Source organism: Scyliorhinus canicula, chromosome 12, assembly GCF_902713615.1.
Source record: "Scyliorhinus canicula chromosome 12, sScyCan1.1, whole genome shotgun sequence".
Classification (NCBI taxonomy): domain Eukaryota; kingdom Metazoa; phylum Chordata; class Chondrichthyes; order Carcharhiniformes; family Scyliorhinidae; genus Scyliorhinus; species Scyliorhinus canicula.
In genome coordinates, this window is record NC_052157.1 from 20157763 (window position 1) to 20176858 (window position 19096).

The window sequence follows — 19096 nt, forward strand, 5'->3', positions numbered from 1 at the left end:
GCGGTTCTCGTTTTTGGCCTCTCCCACTATTCACCGGCCTCGTTGCGCTCTCGCTCAAGCGCAACAAGGTCACTGAAATGCGGCCATTAAAAAATAAGGTACAAAATTCAGGCTGTAAAACTGGGATATGGGACTTCAGAATAAATAACTTGCTGCGCATCTATCATTGAGCTTGAGGCTCGTGTTCTTCCCTGTGACATTTGTGCATTCAGAGGCTCCTCCTCTTCCTTTCACTGTCGAAACCAAATTCCCAACAACTGCAAGCTGCTGGTTTTGGTGTTCAACCCTTTTCGATTAAGTTAGAGTGTGCTGTGTAATTGGACAGTTAGAAGTTAAAATTATAGGAGGTACCTCTTAATCCAAAGGTTGAAGAAAATTGCTAATACATTTGGGTCATTACAGGATGTTGCCCGAACACAATGCAGCAAGAAGCTGCAGCTTCCAACGGTGATTTTAAAAATGTAAGTTGACTATAAAAACAGAAGTAACAAAAGTCTTTATTGGTCATTTCATCTCCATCCTCCCATTATGGTAAAAATATTGACATTTCAGTAAAGCAGAAAGTTGTGAGAAAGGCCGACATGATGAGACTTATTCCCACAATAGAAGGCTGAGGAGGCATAAACCAGTTCTTCAAAACATTAATTGTAATATAAACAGGTTATTTAATTTAAAACTGCGATCACAGGACTTGAGGACACTCAGTCCGTAGAAAAGCAGAACTAGGATGAATCCCCATCAAAGAAGTGATCAGCGGGGCACAGGCTGTGTTGTAAGCACTGAGACCAATTATTTCCCTATTTCAAACAGGAGGTTGTCACTGAGCTATTCAATGCAAGTCAAACAAGAAACATGCCGAAACAGCAGTACTGGTTGTGGGGTGCGCCTCACCAAAGGCACACAATTTGTGAAACAAGAATGGAAGAAAGCAGCAGATCATAGGAACAGGTGTAGGCCATATTGCCCCTCGAGACTGTCCCGCCATTCAACGTGTTCATAGTTGAACTGCGACGCAAATCCATATGCCTGCCTTTGCTCCATCTCTTTTATTACTTTGGGTAAACAAAAATCTATCAATTTCAGATTTAAAATTAACATGTAATCAACTGCCATTTACTGAAAGCATTTCAATCTCCACCTATCCTGTGCGTGTAGACGTTTTTCCCAAATACACTCTCAAAAGGTCTGGCTCTAATTTTTAGGCTCTGCCACCTAGCCCTAGGCTCCCCAGCCAGCAGAAAGAGTTTATTTCTATCTATACCGTCTATTTGCTCTAGTAGTTTGAAAATGTCAATCAAATCACCCTTTAACCTTCTGAATCCAGTGAATACAAACCCTGGTTTGTCTAATCTCTCCTCACAATTTTAACCTCGTGAGTCCAGGGGCGAGATTCTCTGTCCTGCCGCACCCGTTTTCTCGTGCGGTGCGCTCCCGCCGGCAGTGGGACTCTCCGTCCCAGCAACCGGCCAATGCGGTTTCCATTGTGGGCACCCCCACGCCGTCGGGAAATTCGCGGGCATAAGTGCACTGCCGGCGAAACAGAGGATCCCGCCGCCGGAGAATCCATCCCCAGGTCTAATTCTGGTAAGTCTACACTGCACTCCCTCCAAAACAAATACATCCTTCCCAAAGTGCTGTGCCCAGAATTGCTCACAGTACTCTACCTGTGATTTAATGAGGGCTCCATACAGCCAATGAATGATATCCAACCCTTTGTAATCTCGTCCTCGAGATGGAAAGGCCAGCATTTCATTCAACTAACATTCCATTTAACTGTTTAATTATTTTATGCATTCATTCATGATATTTTGATTTATATATCTGGACTCCCATTATTGCGAGTATTTCCACATTTACAAAGTACCCTGCTCTATCCATTTTAGGCCCAAAGTGGAGGACCTCATATTAAAATCCATCTAACCATTCACTAAATCTACCAATGTCTCTGTAATTTAATGCTACCATCTACGCTGCTTACAATGCCACCTCGGTGTCATCAGCAAATTTGGATATGGGGCTTAAATTTCCATTTCAGGCTTTCTATCCCATCATCTACGTCACAGATAAAAACAGTGAAGAATTGAGACCCTAACACAGATTCTTGCTGAACACTGCAAACCCTCAACAGAAAATCAAACACATCTGAACAAGATTCAAAAATAGGCAGTCATCATCAAATACTCAATGCAGTGTTATTGTTCTACCCCTGTTGGCCACAGGGATACTGGGTCAGATTTGAGAAATCTACATTGTTGTAATCCTGCACTTGGGAGTGAAAGAGGAAAATTACTTCATAGCCTTCACCAGATTACTCTGCCTCCTGTTCTACTACTATTCTTATACCAAAATAAAAGATGCGTGAAAGCAACACCAATAATTTTAAAGGCTACTGGATAGGGTCCCTTTTTAATTAGTGGAGCAAGGTAGATAGAGTTTAGCCTTCCATTGCAACTCATGTTACAAAGAGCCAGTACATATATGCTTTTGCAAACAATAACTGCCTGTTGTGTCTCAAAACCTGGAAAAATCTCTTACCAAGCACCCCAAAAGCAAAATGAGTTTTGTCCAACATCCAGCTCCCCACCAATATGAACCAGTCTTTTTTTAAATAAAAATGATAAAAGACAGGGCAGCACTATGGCATAGTTAGCACTGCTGCCTAGGGTGCTGAGGACCCGGGTTCAATTCCTGCCCCGGGTCACTGCCTGTGTGGAGTTTGCATATTCTCCCAGTGTCCGTGTGGGTCTCATCCCCACAGCCCAAAGATGTGTACGGTAGGTGGATTGGCCATGCTAAATTGCTCTTTAATTGGAAAAAATGATTGGGTACTCTAAATTTATATTTAAAAAATGATAAACGATATTTAAGCAACAATGTACCTTTCGACAAACTAGACACAAAATCTACCAAAGTCACAACATTGAAATTACATCAGTGTCAAGGTATATCCAGCTGGTAATCAATTATTAAGAGATAGAAAGTGATCTATACTGAGGTAAACTGGAGCCAGAACCAAACAAGCAGATTATAACTCCAAATAGGCACTGGATGGATAGCATGGCCTGCTATTATTCGATTTCCGGTGTGCTTCATGTTATTAGATTAAGCAATGTTGGAATACAGCGATGGAAGGGATTAGTTTGCTAAACACCCAATGGCATTAGTGCCGTACGTTAGCATGGTCAATTGGACAAAATCTAAAATTACACTTGAGAAAATTTATCGGCTAGAAATATTCATTATTCTTGGTATTAGTTCCATAGCTAAATATTGCACTAAGCAAATCTTATCAATCAGATGAATAATATATATTAGATAAATATTTCACACACGTTGGGTACAGTAGATTATAATACAGAAGCCATAAAAGCTGCAGAGAGGGTGGCGCGGTAACGCAGTGGTTAGCACTGCTGCCTCACGGCGCCGAGGACCCGGGTTCGATCCCGGCCCCGGGTCACTGTCCGTGTGGAGTTTGCACATTCTCCCCGTGTCTGCGTGGGTCTTGCCCCACAACCCAAAGATGTGCCGGGCAGGTGGATTGGCCACACTAAAAAATAAAAGCTGCAGGTAATATTCAACTGAAATCATGTCAGTAACTCAAGGAAGAATAAATTCACTCTGCAGCCTGAAAACTGCTCTCCATATCAGATCTATTAAACTCTTGCATCAGAAAGCAAGAAAGCCTTGCCTGCACAGTGCCAGATGCAACATATGCTTTGAGATAGTATTGGGCAAGTTGCTATTCGACAGCAAACATCAAACTCCACGTAACATTTCAGTCTAAGGGTATATAAATGTATAATACAGTTTAAAGTTATTCACTGTACATTCTTTATTTTTCATAGCTCTTTTTTCCTCCCCAAGGATCTCATCATGGAATTTTTGCAAAATAATGCAGGGAGTACAAATAGCGAGCCAGTTCCTGGGACACTGCTGCTGTCTTGGATGCCAAAAATGTCATATTTTACACTACTACTGTAAAGAACATATAAAATAGGCTCTTAGCACGCTTGGAAGGCCACCTGATAATTGAATTTACATTGCAGTATAAGGAACAATTAAAGTTTTTCTAATACCCTTATCTTGTATTTGGGTCGCTCGAGGGCCACAATGATGTCTGCTCCCCAATGGCTGCCAACGTCAGAATTTAGAAAGTGGCAGCAATATATAAACTCTAAATGCAGGTTTCAGTTGCCTCCAATGCACTGGAGGCCTAGGTCACTAAGATGCATTGAAGATTTTACCCCCACATTAAGTTCTGACTAATTGGTGGGGCCAGTGTAAAAGGCACATGATTCTATGCCTGCACCATGTTAAGCACAGAGGTGAAAACTGCCACCTGATGGAAAATTAGAGACAAAGCAGCTTCATTCCTTAGCAGTCAGTCATTACCCATGAGCAACATAAAATAACGCACTAATCGGAACTAAATACTACTGTAAAAGAGCTGGAGTGGAACAGTACAGGAACTCCAAAATCTGAAAAACATTCTTGGCACAGTTAAGTTGTCTATAGTTTATGTCAATTAAAATTTCCTTGGTCCAGACTTGTGCCTTTCTGTAACAACGGTGTCTAAGGCATCAGGTTAAGTATTGTAGCGCATGTCCATGTTTGGCCAGTAAACAAGATCGCAGCAACAAACTCATCGCTTTGATTCAAGAAATCGATTCCAGTAGTACTGGAAAGCTGGAGAGTTACAGGCACCAATGGCTATCAGGAGCAACAAATACAGCATCATCATGACTATAAAACTGTGCCGGGAGATCCAGGATGGCTGCTTTGCGGGTCTGTAACATTAGAAACAGAAAATAATTATAATGCAACTTATTAAAGCCAGCTACACATTATAAAGAAAGTGTGTCAAACTTTTGATCCTTTGTAGAAAAATAACAAAACTTCTCATTTTCAAAATCAAAAATATGACAATAAGCAACTGCAGAAATGGGAAATATGTGAAATAAGCCATAGATACGGAATTTTGTGTTTAAAACAGCAACAGACAAGGCAATTACTTAGAAATTAAAGTTTGAATGGATTTATAGAAAAGGCAGGAATTGTGAAAGTTTTAAAAAACTTAAGTGTTCAACAGAAGGACACAGCAAGTTTTCAATCTTCAGGTGGCTGAAGGCCACTTATTCCCATCACAGTAACCTTCACAAACACAGGGCTGTTTCTTAACCGGGGCGGGGGCATAGGCAGGGGGATGGAGTTTTTGTTGGGAAACTCATAGGTATGTTCTCATGATGTTAGAGTGATCGTGGTAGTGTATTCCAGTATTAGATATAATACAGCACACCCTAATCTTCATTGGGCACCTGACCTGGGATTCCGGGATCAGGAAGCACATATAAATGTTAATTGTGACCAGGCTGCAGGCCTGCAATTGTGTCAATGTTCTGTTCTTAATAAGGTTAGTTTAAAATAAGGACATTGGTCAGCCTGCAAAGACATATGTCACCTGTTAGTGGGAGTTGAAGTGGCCTTGTGCATGCGTGCATGTCCGATTTCTGGCCCTGATGAGGCGGTGGGTGGAGGACATTTCCGGGGACTCAGGAGAAGCACTTAGCCTCTCCCTGAAGACATCTTTGCCTTCCTTCAGCCACCAGCTTTCCCCAAGGACTAGGAAACCAGGTTAAGTCAGATGGCGCCAGCCTCATTAAAACATTTAACTGACCAACCTGCTACATGCGAGCAGATTGACTGCCCACCACCTGTCCTGTCTCCGCTGAACCTGGAAGTTATCTGTAGACTTTTAAAGCTTTAACATCGCATCCCACCCAAACCTATCCATTTTATCGTAAGATTCAGTCTTCCCATAATAGATTGGGTAGTATGCCACAGAAAGCCTGAATTATATTCTACACTATCTGCTTGATCATTTTACAGTACCCCCCTCCTGCTGCCCAATGTTCATTACCGCACTCAGCCTCCACATTTCCCCTCCCTCCCCAGTCTTCCCTCACAGGATAAGTGAAACTCTCCACCTTTGATCCAGCACAGCTCTGGTGCTCATGTAGTTGGTAAAACTGACAATGCTATTGCTTCCTGACCTTCCAAAATCTAGTTAGCTATGCACTTACAAAACAGCTGCAACCACAGTGCGAACACCCACACTTTCTAAAAACATCAGTAAATAAAATGATAAATGACGGATTTAACTGCTCTAAGTCAGCAAATGCTCCTATTTCAGTAAGTCTTTTGAATTACAGTGGGAGGCAAAATTATTTAATGTGCCAACAAAATGGAATGTGTTTCATTGATTGAAATGGGCATCTACACCACGTGGTATATTTCCCTCCACTTCCTTCTGTCCGTTTAAGTATAAAATGCAAATATTTGAGTACAATTCTGGTCACCACCCTACCAGAAGGCTGTGGAGGCTTTGGAGAGGGTACAGAAGAGGTTTACCAGGATGTTGCCTGGTATGGAGGCCATTAGATATGAGGAGAGGTTGGAGAAACTCAGATTGTTTTCACTCGAAAGACGGAGGTTGAGGGGCGGCCTGATAGAAGTTTACAAAATTATGAGTGGCATGGAAAGAAGCTTTTTCCCAGTGTGGAAATGTCAATTATAAGGGGACATAGGTTTCAGGTGCAAGGGGCACAGTTTAGAGGAGATGTGCGGGGCAAGTCTTTTACAGAGGGTGGTGAGTGCCTGGCACCCGCTGTCGAGGGAGGTGGTGGAAGCAGGTATGATAGCGGCGTTTAAGACGCATCTTAACAAATGCACGAATAGGATGGGAATAGACGGATATGGATCCCGGAAGTGAAGAAGATTTTAGTTGGATAGGCATCGTGATCAGCAAAGGCTTGAAGGGCTGAAGGGATTGTTCTTGTGCTGTACTGTTCTTTGTGTTAAACATAACTTCAATATATTTGCTCACAAATACTGCATATGACAGAAACACTTCACAAACAGATACTTCATCCCTTTTCAAAGCTCTTGCAAGTACTTATATTTTACCCTGGTGCTGGTTAAGATCAACCAAAATATCTCCACAAAGTTTGTCTGACAGGAGTGAAGCCTAAAAGATCCCATTCCCAAACCCCAGATTAGCCATTGTCCATTGCCACTTAATTGGATCTGTACAAAAAAGAAAACCAATCAAATTCAGTATATTTGAGGTGAAATGTAAAAAACTAGCTTGAGAATGAGTCTAATGGGACTTCCGGTGAAGGGGATGTGCTGAGTAGTTGCACATAAGGTGGCTCTCCTCTGGAATATAATAAAATAGGCACTTTTGCCGAAGTTCGGACTTATTCTACTCCGAAATAGAAAAGGAAGAGATGAACAGCAATATGCCAGCAAGCAGTAGCTCAAGAGGCCGCAGCAAAGCCAGAAACGGTGGAAAAGGGTAGGAGCAGCGAGCGAGCGAATTGGAGGAGTCTCCGGCCACCCCCGCGAGAGGGAGACCGACGACCCGGACAATGTGCTCCCATCCCCACCTGGAGAGGAATGGAAGACATTCCTAACCAAGGAATTGACCACGATGAAGTCAGAGATCAAAGTGGCGATCTAGGTGGCAGAGGCACTGGTCGCCTTGCAGACAGGGCTCAATAGAATGGGGAGGTTGGAGGCTCAGGGAAAGACAATTCAGGAGCTTGAAAAGGCGTTGACCAACCAGAGCAACAGAATCATCACTCTGGAGGCAGAGATTAAAAGGTTGGTGGTTACCCAAATGGCCTGCGGGAGCCTGAAGGGGAAAGTCGATCAGCAGAATAGTGGGCCTGCCAGAGAGGATCGAAGGCAGAGACCCGACTGACTACGTAGCCCAGATGTTGGGCACCTTGGTTGGAAGGGACAGCTTCCCCAAGCCACCGGAGATCGACAAGGCCCACAGGTCACTCTGCCCAAAGTGGGGGGGAAAAGAGTGGAACCATGGGGGGAGCATAATGGAAGAGAAGGGCTCTAAACTGGCATTAGAACCCGGCAGTGCAGGGGCTCACCCATATGGCGTATACACAGCTGGCAGCCAGGTTGGGTGGTCTCTGGACAAATGGAAACCCGGGAGCGCAAGCGCTCTGCCTCATGGTGAGAGTGGACATTTTGAATGGCCCCCCTAACAAAGGGAAACCCTGGAATGCAAGGGTGCATCCACATGGTTCATCCCGCAAGGGGGAGGGGGAACCAAAAAACCCCACCAGAATAGTCACCTGGAACTTTATGGGGCGTAACGGCCCAGTGAAAAGATCCAGAGTCTTCGCCCATCTGAGAAGTTTGAAAGCTGACATAGTCTTCCTCTAAGAGATGCAAATGAGGACCGACTGCAGAAGGGCTGGGTGGGACACACCCACCATTCCTGCTACGAGACAAGGGCTGGGGGGTAGCCATACTGATAAGCAAGAGGACGGTGTTTACAGCGGCAACGACGATTATGGACCAAGGGAACAGAACATCATGGTCAGCGGTGTTGTGTACGGAGCGCCAGTAGTATTGGTGAACGTGCATGTACGCAACTGGGACGACACGGAGATTATAAAGAAGAATATGGCGGAAATCCTCAACATTGATACGCGCCGACTGATCATGAGGGGGTGGGGGTTTGGATTTTAACTTTGTACAGGACCCACTGACATACAGATCAAACCCCAGAACGGGGAAATCAACAGGCATGTTTAGGGAATTGGGAATGTTCATGGAGCAGATGGGGGCAGTGGAGTGGGCCAACTCCACCTCCTCTTGTGCAAAGTTAAGTCTCATGCAGCTTAAAGTGGTGCGCAGAGCACACCTGACAAATACCCAAAACAGCAGGTTCTTCCCAGAGGTGGAGGACAAATGTGAATGGTGCCAGGGTGCCCCAGCCAACCGCGCCCACATGTTTTGGAAGCACTCAGTAAAAATTAACAGAAGTTGAATTTACCTTCTTCGATGAAGTTTCTCAGAATAAATGAGCAGATATTTAACTCTCAGCAGCTGGTTGTTTGTGACAACAAAGTATTTTTGTGGAACGTCCCCACCTTCGCTGTTTCTCACCCTTGCCCTTCGTCGATCTATGCCACCAGCATCTGAAATCAAGCAGGTAACATTCATTGACCAGCATTGGAGTCTGTCAAAAAAGATAATTAATTTAATAAACCTGAGAGAAAGAATATGTGTTGAAAGCCTAAATGCCATGCCTCACTAAGCCCTGGGGCTTCCAATGACTCTGCATCACTAAACTTGGGGCCAATATTATTTCTCTAGGTGCAGTTATGGTAATGGTTCAGAGGCTTAAGATGACAAAATGTTTCAGAAATCCCTTGCAAGGAGAAAATTGGTTTATTTCAAAACTTGCGTCAGGAGGCAATGAATATAGTCACAAGAGTAAGCCAATCAGTCCCCCAAGCTTTTTCCATCGTCCAATGAAATCATGGCTAATCTGTACATCAACTCCATTTACCCACTTTTGTTCTACGCTCTTAGATAACAAAGATCTATGGCCTGAATCTTCTGATGTGGGAACAGCGAATGGCTCAATTAAAGTCGCTGACGGACCCCGAGGGAATACAACATGTGCGCATGCACTATATTTAAGTGGCAAGTACAAGATGCACTGCAGGAACTGACCCAAGCTCCTTAAACAGCACCATCTAAACCCATTATAGCTACCACCTTGAAAGGCAAGGGCTGCAGATGCATGGAAATACCACTAGCTGCAAGCTCCTCTCCAAACCACACACCATCCTGACTTGGAACTATATCGCTGTTCCTTCACTATCGCTGGGTCAAAATCCTGTAGCTCCCTCCCTGAGAACATAGTGGGTGTACCTACACCACATGGACTGCAGCGGTTCAAGAAGGTAGTTAACCACCATCTTCTGAAGGGCAATTAGGGATGGACAATAAATACTGGCCAAGCCAGTGATGCCCACATACCATGAATATTTAAGTTTAAGCTGCTTGTCGGGTTTTGCCCTGCCTGGATTGCTGCATGACTGTCTACGACAGTGGGATCAGATAGCCAAATCACAGAGACGAGGGCAGCTAATGCAAAACCTGCACAGGAGGGCAGCCCAAAGTAAATCAGCAGTAGCAAAGCCTCTTACCCCAAGGTAGTGAATCCATGCTGGAGCCAAGACCAGAGGATTCAAAAGCTCCAACATCAAGTGGCCATTGGTCGTTCAAATCGCAGTCAATGACAGGCACACCAATTGCACTGCTGACCAAAGATCTGGGCCTCTGAATCTCAGTTTTGAAATTTTCACTTGACCCGACTTCAACAGCTCTTGGGGGAAGAAATTTCCAGGTTTTCACAAGCCTTTGTGTGAAGAAGTGCTTCCTTAAGTCACTCTATACAACCAAACTCTAATTTTAAGCTTATGTCTCTTTGCTGTGGCCTCCCCTCCCCAACCGGAGGAAATAGTTTCAAATACCAATCTAATTATTTAATCATCTTAAACATCTCTATTAGTTTATCGCTTAAAGTTACTAATGGATGGATGAAAGCAAGCAGAGAGAAAAAAACAGAAATTTCTTGCACAGGTATAAAAGTCATGCTTCTACTTATTTACAACATATTTATCCCAATATTCAAAGTAAGTGATACCTTTTCCTTTAACCTGGCATTTAACATCAGGATGGTCAATGATCTCACAAACTGCAACACAGCTAAGCACAGGTCCCAGAATACTTTGGTGCCAGCCGTTACCATGGGGACTGTACAGAAGAGCCAAGCTCAGGTCACTGGTAAGGTAGGTTCCTTCCCCAAAGAGAGATGTCTACGAAGAAAGAGCAATCTTTGAACGTACACAAACCTTAGGAGCAACTGAACAAAACTACACTAGTACTCTTAGGTCCTTTACAACTTTTTATTTTAAAAGAGGTAATCTTAAGGAGGATATAGACACACGGATTCAGACTATTGCTCATATGGAGAGTAAACACTGGAAGGGCCAAACAACCTGTTATCTAGGTTGTTATCATTTCTATACCGGTCTACATTATTTTACCAATTTACTCGGTATCCATTTCTTACCTACTTGAAGGCCTGGAGTAAACACAAAGGCCACAGACTGGATATGATAATGTGGAAACGATGAAAAGAGAAAATGAGACATCACATCGGGCAATGTCCTACCCCAGGGAGGAAACAGGGGCCCGAGATGAAGCAACACTTGTTGGGAGAATGGAGGAGAATATTGCCATATGAGAGCACTCATTGACTGTACTGCACAGCCAAGGAGTATTCCAAGATTGGGGAAAAGGAGAATGAGGGTGTCATCGGGGAGTACTCAAGTAGGATTATCAATCTACAGCAGTACTAAAATAGCTGTTTAAACCCATTCTAATTGTTTTTATGTTTTAAAATTAGATTTAATGTTTAAAAGTAATTAATTTTAAGAGTCTGCAGAACCGGTTATGCAGGAATGATCCTTTAAATAAAGTAATGTTTGCAATCATGTTAGTTCACACACACACACACAAACTGTTGAATTCCTGACCTTGTTTAGATGACACTGTAAACCACAATGAATTATTGAATAGAAATTCTCAAGACGGCTCCCGTGAAATGCATAGATGAGATTTCGGTCTCCTTTGGTTTCCTCGAACTTGGCGTTCATCTGATCACAATATTCAATCTCAAACAGGAAGTCTGGGACAGCAGCAGAGGGTGTTGTGAACCCAATCAGTTCCTGGATTTCTTCATACTAGAACACAAACAAGATTTCCTGTCAAAATTACAACGGCAAAATTACAACGGCAAAATAAACCATCCAATTACTGAAGTCTTTAATTTTTGGTGGTGATGGGTAGGGGAGTGGGGCGAGAAAAGTTAACATTTTATTTACGCCTTCAAATTGTCTCCACACAATCCATGACCCTAGGGGGTTGAATTCTCATCAATGCCAAATCTGTCTACAATTTGTAGTATTGTGTAGGGAGATAAGCCTTCTGAGCAACCAGTCTAGGGTAGCTGCTGCATCACACTCTGCACCTCACTGGTGGAATGTGAAACATGCAAACTTACCACGGAATAAATCAGCAGCTTCAATCATCAAAGCTACTGGTGTAGAGAGGATGGAGTTTACAAGTAAAGCTTCAAATGCTAGGATTTAACCCACCCACATTGAAAAGATGCGATTCCTCCCACTATATCAATACACTCCCCCTCCACATGTGGGAATGTTATGATCAAAATGGATAATGTACAATCTCTACCTTGAACCTTTCCTGGAAGCAGGCATGACCCAGGCATCAATGTTCTAAATCCCGACAATTCTGTCAAATCCCATGCCCCAAGAAGAATTAAAATAGACCATACTCCAACAGGACCACTAACGAGCAAGAATGTTCTTCCATCTGACTGGCCACCAAAATCTACATAGCAAATAGCCCAAAATTTCCTGTCTTAACATGTCAACGTATTCAACAGCAAGTATTAGCAAAACTGCATTGATTCTTTATGAAATGGTGTAAGAGCTATTTTGTTCTATTTCTAAGCCATCTCCAACTCCTTTAATCTGTTAAATAAATCAAGCAAACCAAAACTGCAGCAATCAATACGATCATCAATCCAGCGTGTTAATAGGGCAGCATGGTGGCAAAGTGGTTAGCACAGCTGCCTCATGGTGCCGAGGTCCCAGGTTCAATCCTGGTCTGGGTCACTGTCCTTGTGGAGTTTGCACATTCTCCCCATTTTTTTGTGGGTTTCACCCCCACAACCCAAAGATATGCAGGGTAGCTGGATTGGCAACGCTAAATTGCCCCTTACTTGGAAAAATTGAATTGGGTACTCTAAAATTATTTTTCTTAAATCCAGCGCATTAATGAAAATCCTTTTGACATGGTAAATTACCAGCAGCAGCATCTCAAGTTCTAGTTAAAAATTAACTGAGAATTAAAACCTTTTAAAAGGGATGAATGAAATATCTGAGCTCTATGAATTCAAAACTAAAAGTAATTCCGCAACAAGTCACAATTGCATCCAGAGGGGGAGGATGGCTACGTCCATATCAGTGCATTTGTTACCTCCCTCATCTACAGCGCTGAACAACATTTTAAGCACACTGTGCACTGTAGATGATATGTGTATGGTTCTTATGACACCGCACTTCTACAGACATGTTTTAGTGAGGTGTAGCTCATGCACTTTAGAAGTTTGAGAATAAGACATTAGATGCTGGCAAGATTGTTTTGTGATTCCTGCTGCAAAAGATTTGCTGTCCAAAACAGCCTTTTATACTTCCACTCATTCATGGAATGCATGCCGAGCTAGCAAGGCAAACAGTTGTCATCCATCCCTAATTGCCTTCGAGGTGGTGATGAGCCATCTTCTTGAACCATTGCCATTCATGCGGTGAAGGAACATCCACACTGCTGTCAGTTTGGGATTCCGGGATTCTGGCTCAGAAACGACATGGGGGGGGTGGTGGTGCATTTCAAAATCAGGTTGGCATGCGACTCGGAGACAAACAATCAAAAGTATTCCCATACTCACTCACAGGGAACCTCAAATGAAAATTTAAATACTGTCTAATCATCGGTTGAAAGTTTTCAATAAAGCATTCAAAGAGGTTCTTACCCCTTTTTTCCCCAAAGTTTTAATGGATAGGTTTTTTGACAAACAGGCCCAACTGAGAAGTTCTAGGGTTCTTTGTTGTGGGATTGTTCCAGAGTGTAGCAGCTGTTTTAAGTTTGGCAGATTCTGGGCGTCAGCAAGCTGTTGGGAGACACAATCTGTCAGTCCAAAAATACAGAGCTATAATAGCCAACACAACCATAAACTTAAAAGATCAAGATTTAGGTGCAAAATAGACCCAGAATTGCATCCATTGTGAAAGTGGTATTTGCCCTCCCCACCTATTTGCATATTGGCAAAGATAAAATCTGCCTTGAATCAGCACAAACTGGCAACAAGCAAATTAAATTGTTTTTAAAATATTCCTTGATATATTTAAGGGTGGTAATTTAGTTTGGTTTGATCAATAGAGCTGAAAATACCAAGCACAAAAAATAAGCACGTTTAATCGTGATGTCAATCCACCACCTGTGAGTAACTGATTTTAAATTACTGTAACATCCGTTACCCAACCAGCCCCTCACCCAGCCAGTCCCTTACTCAGTCACCCAACCAGCCCCTCACCCCCGTCACCCAGCCAGCCCCTCACCCCCGTCACCCAGCCAGCCCCTCACCCAGCCAGCCCCTTACCCACGTCACCCAACCAGCCCCTCACCCCCGTCACCCAGCCAGCCCCTCACCCCCGTCACCCAGCCAGCCCCTCACCCCGTCACCCAGCCAGCCCCTCACCCCCGTCACCCAGCCAGCCCCTCACCCCCGTCACCCAGCCAGCCCCTCACCCAGCCAGCCCCTCACCCAGCCAGCCCCTTACCCAGTCACCCAACCAGCCCCTCACCCCCGTCACCCAACCAGCCCCTTACCCAGACACCCAACCAGCCCGTCACCCAGCCAGCCCCTCACCTCTGTCAAACAGCCCCTTACGCCCATCACCGAACAGCCCCTCACTCCGTCACCCTGCCAGCAACTTCCCCCCCATCACCCTGCCAGCAACTACCCCCCATCACCATCACCCAACCAGACTTATCACTCCCCCCAGCCAGCTGTCACACACCCAATCAACCGCCCCGCCCACCCATCCCCCAACCAACCAGTCCCCTTCCCGCTCACCTGTCCCCCAACCAGTCCCTCACTCAACCAGTCCCCCTCCCTGCTCATTCATCCCCAGTCTCCCTCACCTCCCCCACCCATCTCCCACACCTCCCCCACCCATCTCCCAACCAATCCCTCTCCTCCACCCATCCGTTCCCAACCAGTCTCCCTCCCTGCTCATTCATCCCCAGTCTCCCTCACCCTCCCCACCCATCTCCCAACCAATCCCTCTCCTCCACCCATCCGTCCCTAACCAGTCCCCCACCCACCCATTACTTAATCACTTGTTTTACAAGTACATTAAGGATAAAAGAATAACTTGGCAAAGGGTAGGGCCCATTAAGACCACAGTAGTAATTTATGTGGAGTCAGAGGATGTAGGTAAGGTTCTAATTGATTACTTTCTCTCGGTGTTCACTAGCGGGGGAGGGGGTGATGTGATGTGGGTATAGAAATCAGAGAGCAGAACTGTGATAAAATTAAAAATAAATTAACAAAGGCAGAGAGGAGGTTCTGAGTGGTCTGGCAGGCTTAAAAGTAGCTAAATCTCCAGGGCCAGATGAAATGCCTCCCAGGCTGTTGAGTGAGGCAAGGGAGGAAGTATCAGCGACACTGACAATTTTCAATTCCTCCCTGACCACGGAAGTGGTAGTAGAGAACTGGAGGATAGCCAATGTGGTACTATTATTCAAGAAGGGAGGAAGGGATAACCAGGAAAATACAGGCCAGTCAGTCTAACCTCCGCCCTGGAGAAACTGAGACACAAACTTCATCTGCATTTGGAGTGGCGGGGAATAATCAACAACTGTCAGCATGGTTTTGTTATGGGAGGTCATGTCTGACCAACTTCCTTGGGACAAGGAAATTTGGCTAATTAGATCCAGAGTGTCTGGAAACAGAGGGTGATGATTTGAAGCCCGTGTCAAGTGGAGTACTGCGGGGATCAGCATTGGGGCCCTTACTGTGGTTTAGATAAATAATTGTAGGAGGGTTGATCAGCTAGTTTGTGGATTATTTAAAAAATTGGTGGGGTGGTAATAGTGAGGAGGATAGCTTAGATTACAGAAGATATAGACGGGCTGGTCAGATGGACTAATCAATTCGGATGGCACAGTGGTTAGCTTCATAGCGCCAGGGACATAGGTCCGATTCTCAGCTTGGGTCACTGCCTGTACGGAGTCTGCAACTTCTCCCCGTGTCTGCGTGGGTTTCCTCTGGTTGCTCCAGTTTCCTCCCACAAGTTCCGAAAGACATGCTTGTTCGGTTAATTGGACATTCTGAATTCTCCCTCAGTGTTTCCGAACAGGCGCCGGAGTGTAGCAACAAGGGGATTTTCACAGTACATCGCAGTACATGCTGGACATGTGCAGGGCTGAACGCTGCAGCCGTGCGTACGCCTACACCCCTCACACACGCACCGATCGCGGCGGAAAATATGGCGCCGCTTGTGATGGACCCCATACCCGCCCACCCCGACTCCACAGCCCACCTCATGGCCATCCCCTATTACTACCCCCAGCCCCGGCAGAAGCCCCGCAGCCAGCGGCACGGCTCTCAGCGGAGTATGGCACTGCTGGACACAGTCCGCACGCCCCATTTCTCTTTCCACAACCGCCGCGCCTGGCTCATGACCGCTGAGACCACACGTGGCTCACGCCGTCGGGAACTCGGCCCTTCGGATGACGATTTAGAGGGGCGGAGCATTATATCCGACATCAAACCGGCACCTGCTGCGATTCCGGCATCATTCCCAATTTCACCGTCGGGCACTGGAGAATCACGCCCATTATTTCATTGGCAGCCATTCAGTGGTTTGCTAGGATGATCCCCAGTGGACTCGTGAACAAAGGTTGGAATTTATTAGCATTTAGAAGAATGAGAGGTATTCTTAAGGGGCTTGTCAGGGCAAACGCTGAATGTTTCCCCTTATTTTTTTTTCTTCATTTATGGAATATGGGCGTCACTGGTTAGGCCAGAATTTATTGCCCATCCCTAGTTGCCCTTCAAAAGGTGCTGGTGAGTTACCTTCTTGAACCTCTCCCTTATGGGAGAGTCTAGGGCAAGAGCACATCGTCTCAGAATAAAGGGATGTCAATTTAAGACTTGGATGAGAAGGAATTTCTTCTGACAGTCAAAAGTCTTTGGAACTCATTGGCACAGAGAGCTGTGGGGGAAAGAGTCCTATGTGTATTAAGGCCGAGATAGGTAAATTCTTGATCAAGGGCAGCATGGTGGCACAGTGGATCAGCACTGCTGCCTCACGGCACCGAGGTCCCAGGTTTGATCCCGGCTCTGGGTCACTGTCCGTGTGGAGTTTGAACATTATCCCCGTGTTTGCATGGGTTTTGCCCCCACAACCCAAACATGTGCAGGTTAGGTGAATTGGTCACACTAAATTGCCCCTTAATTAGAAAAAATTAATTGGGTATTCTAATTTTTTTAATTCTTGATCAGTAGGGGAATCAACAGTGACATGGAAAGGACAGGAAAGTGGATGTGAAGTATTGTATAGCAGTGGAGGCTCCAGCAGCTGAACTGCCATTTCTTATGATCAAGATGAATAAAATTATGAGGGGCATAGATAGAGTAAACAGGAAGAAACTTTTCCCCTTGGTACAGGGATCAATGAGGGCATAGATGTACAGTAAGGGCATGAGGTTTATAGGGGATGAATAAAAAACATTTTCACCCAGAGGTTAGAGGGAACTCCAGTTGGTGGAGGCAAAGGCCCTCAGAACATTTTAAAAAGTAGAGATGTGTGCCTTGGCATCGCAAGTGCTGGAAAACAGGATTGGAATAGTTAGGTGGTTGTTTTTTTGACCAGCGCAGATACAATTGGATTGGTTTATTGTCACCAAGGTACATGTACTAAGGCACAGTGAAAAGTATTTTTCTGCAAGCAGCTCAAACAGATCATTAAATACATGGCAAGAAAAGAAAAATACATAATAGGGCAACATAAAGTACACCATGTAACGACATAAACACCAGCATTGGGTGAAGCATACAGGGGTGTAGTATTAATCAGGTCAGGCTATGCCATAAGAGGGTCATTTGGGAGTCTGATAACAGCAGGGAAGAAGCTATTTGAGTCTGTTTGTGCCTGTTCTCAGACATTTGTATCTCCTCCCGATGGAAGAGTGAGCAAGTCGAGTGTGAGGGGTCTTCGATTATGCTGCCCGCTTTCCCCAGGCAGCAAGAGGTGTAGATTGGCTGAAAAGGCCTTTTCTGTGCTGCATGCCTCTGTGGCAGCGGCCTACCCAGCCAGCCACCGCCCCAATCACCCAGCCAACCACTACCCCCCATATCTAAACTCCAGGCCTCCACCCGCACTCACCAATGCATCAAAGTCCTTGTTCTCCCCGCTGAAGTAAGGGGCTGGGAAGGGCCTGAGCACCGAGTCCCTGCGGTAGCTCTGCAGGGCCGAGATGAAGAGGCTGCATTTGAGGTCGGCGGCCGGCAGGTCCCTCCTCAGGCTCTCCTCCATCGCCTCCCCCAGGCCCCTGCCCTCCATCCCCCTCTTCCTCCCCACAAAAACAAGAGGAGAACTCAAGCCAAAAACCGATTCCCTCCGCTGCCGAGCCCGGCGACGGCCAGGAAGTGTCACCCTCGGCAACCAACACACACCCGCTTCCGGCTCCGGGTCAGGGGGTTCTGTCCACCAGTTACCATGGCGACAGGGAGTAAGACAATCCCATCACTGACACAAAGGCAACTTAACTAATGACAGCCACTGAATTCACCCAAACAATAAGCTGACCTGGCAGGAAGACTGACAAATCCCCATTTTAAACCCACTTTAAAGGGTGCCCCTTCCAGAAAACAAAATTCCACTTCTGCACAGTAATTACTCAAACAAACACTAATATAATGATTCTGTATCAGCACTGCTGTCAATATTAACCCCAGACTGCAAAAGTAAACACTTCAAAGGGTACTCAATTACCTATCTATTTTCCCTTTCCCTCAAATCACCCTTTCCTGTGGTTAGCTAATTTGTCCAATTACTTTGTTTTCACTGAGTAAACAATCTTAAATGGCACCAACTTCCAATTTTATCAGAATTTTACTCTTTGTTGAATCCACATTAGGCAGAACGTATAGACAAAAGTAGAAATTACAGACCAGTTTATTTCAGTACAATTACCCCACTCCCCCAAGGATCTCCTTCCCCCCAACCTACAGCTAGGCCGGGGTTTTTATACAACTGGGTGCTCTTGTAAAGGGGAAAACCCCACCCCTTAAAGGGGAAGTTCATGGGTGCGATTCTCCGCTCCCCACGCTGGGTGGGAGAATCGCGGGAGGGCCGGGCGAATCACGGCACGCCGCCCTGGCATCCCTCCCCGATTCTCCCACACCCCCCCCCCCCCCCCCACAACGGAGTGTCGCGGAATCGCCGCTCGCCATTTTTCACGCCGACCGGCGATTCTCCGGCCCGGATGTCCGAGCGGCCTGACGTTCCCGACCTGTTCACGCCGGCAGCAACCACACTGGTCGCTACCGGGGTGA

General features: G+C 45.4%; 1 protein-coding gene across 1 annotated transcript; it reads right to left on the reverse strand.

The window, feature by feature from the left end:
* Positions 1–479: 479 nt before the first annotated feature.
* parp16 (poly (ADP-ribose) polymerase family, member 16) lies at positions 480–18184 on the reverse strand. The gene is made up of 6 exons (XM_038813314.1): positions 17925–18184; positions 13502–13639; positions 11421–11627; positions 10526–10697; positions 8861–9005; positions 480–4787 (listed from the first exon to the last, which is right to left on the reverse strand). The coding sequence occupies exons 1-6, from the start codon at positions 18099–18101 to the stop codon at positions 4643–4645; spliced, it is 984 nt and encodes a 327-aa protein (XP_038669242.1). The 5' UTR covers positions 18102–18184; the 3' UTR covers positions 480–4642.
* Between the last annotated feature and the right edge of the window lie 912 nt (positions 18185–19096).

Excerpts from the sequence above, each read along its gene's own strand:
- parp16 (XM_038813314.1), bottom strand. The coding sequence starts at position 18,101 with ATGGAGGGCAGGGGCCTGGGGGAGGCGATGGAGGAGAGCCTGAGGAGG. Across the intron at positions 11,628-13,501 it reads AAACTTTGGGGAAAAAAGGG|TATGAAGAAATCCAGGAACT; the intron begins GTAAGAACCTCT and ends TTTGTGTTCTAG. Across the intron at positions 4,788-8,860 it reads GAGAAACTTCATCGAAGAAG|ACCCGCAAAGCAGCCATCCT; the intron begins GTAAATTCAACT and ends CTAATGTTACAG.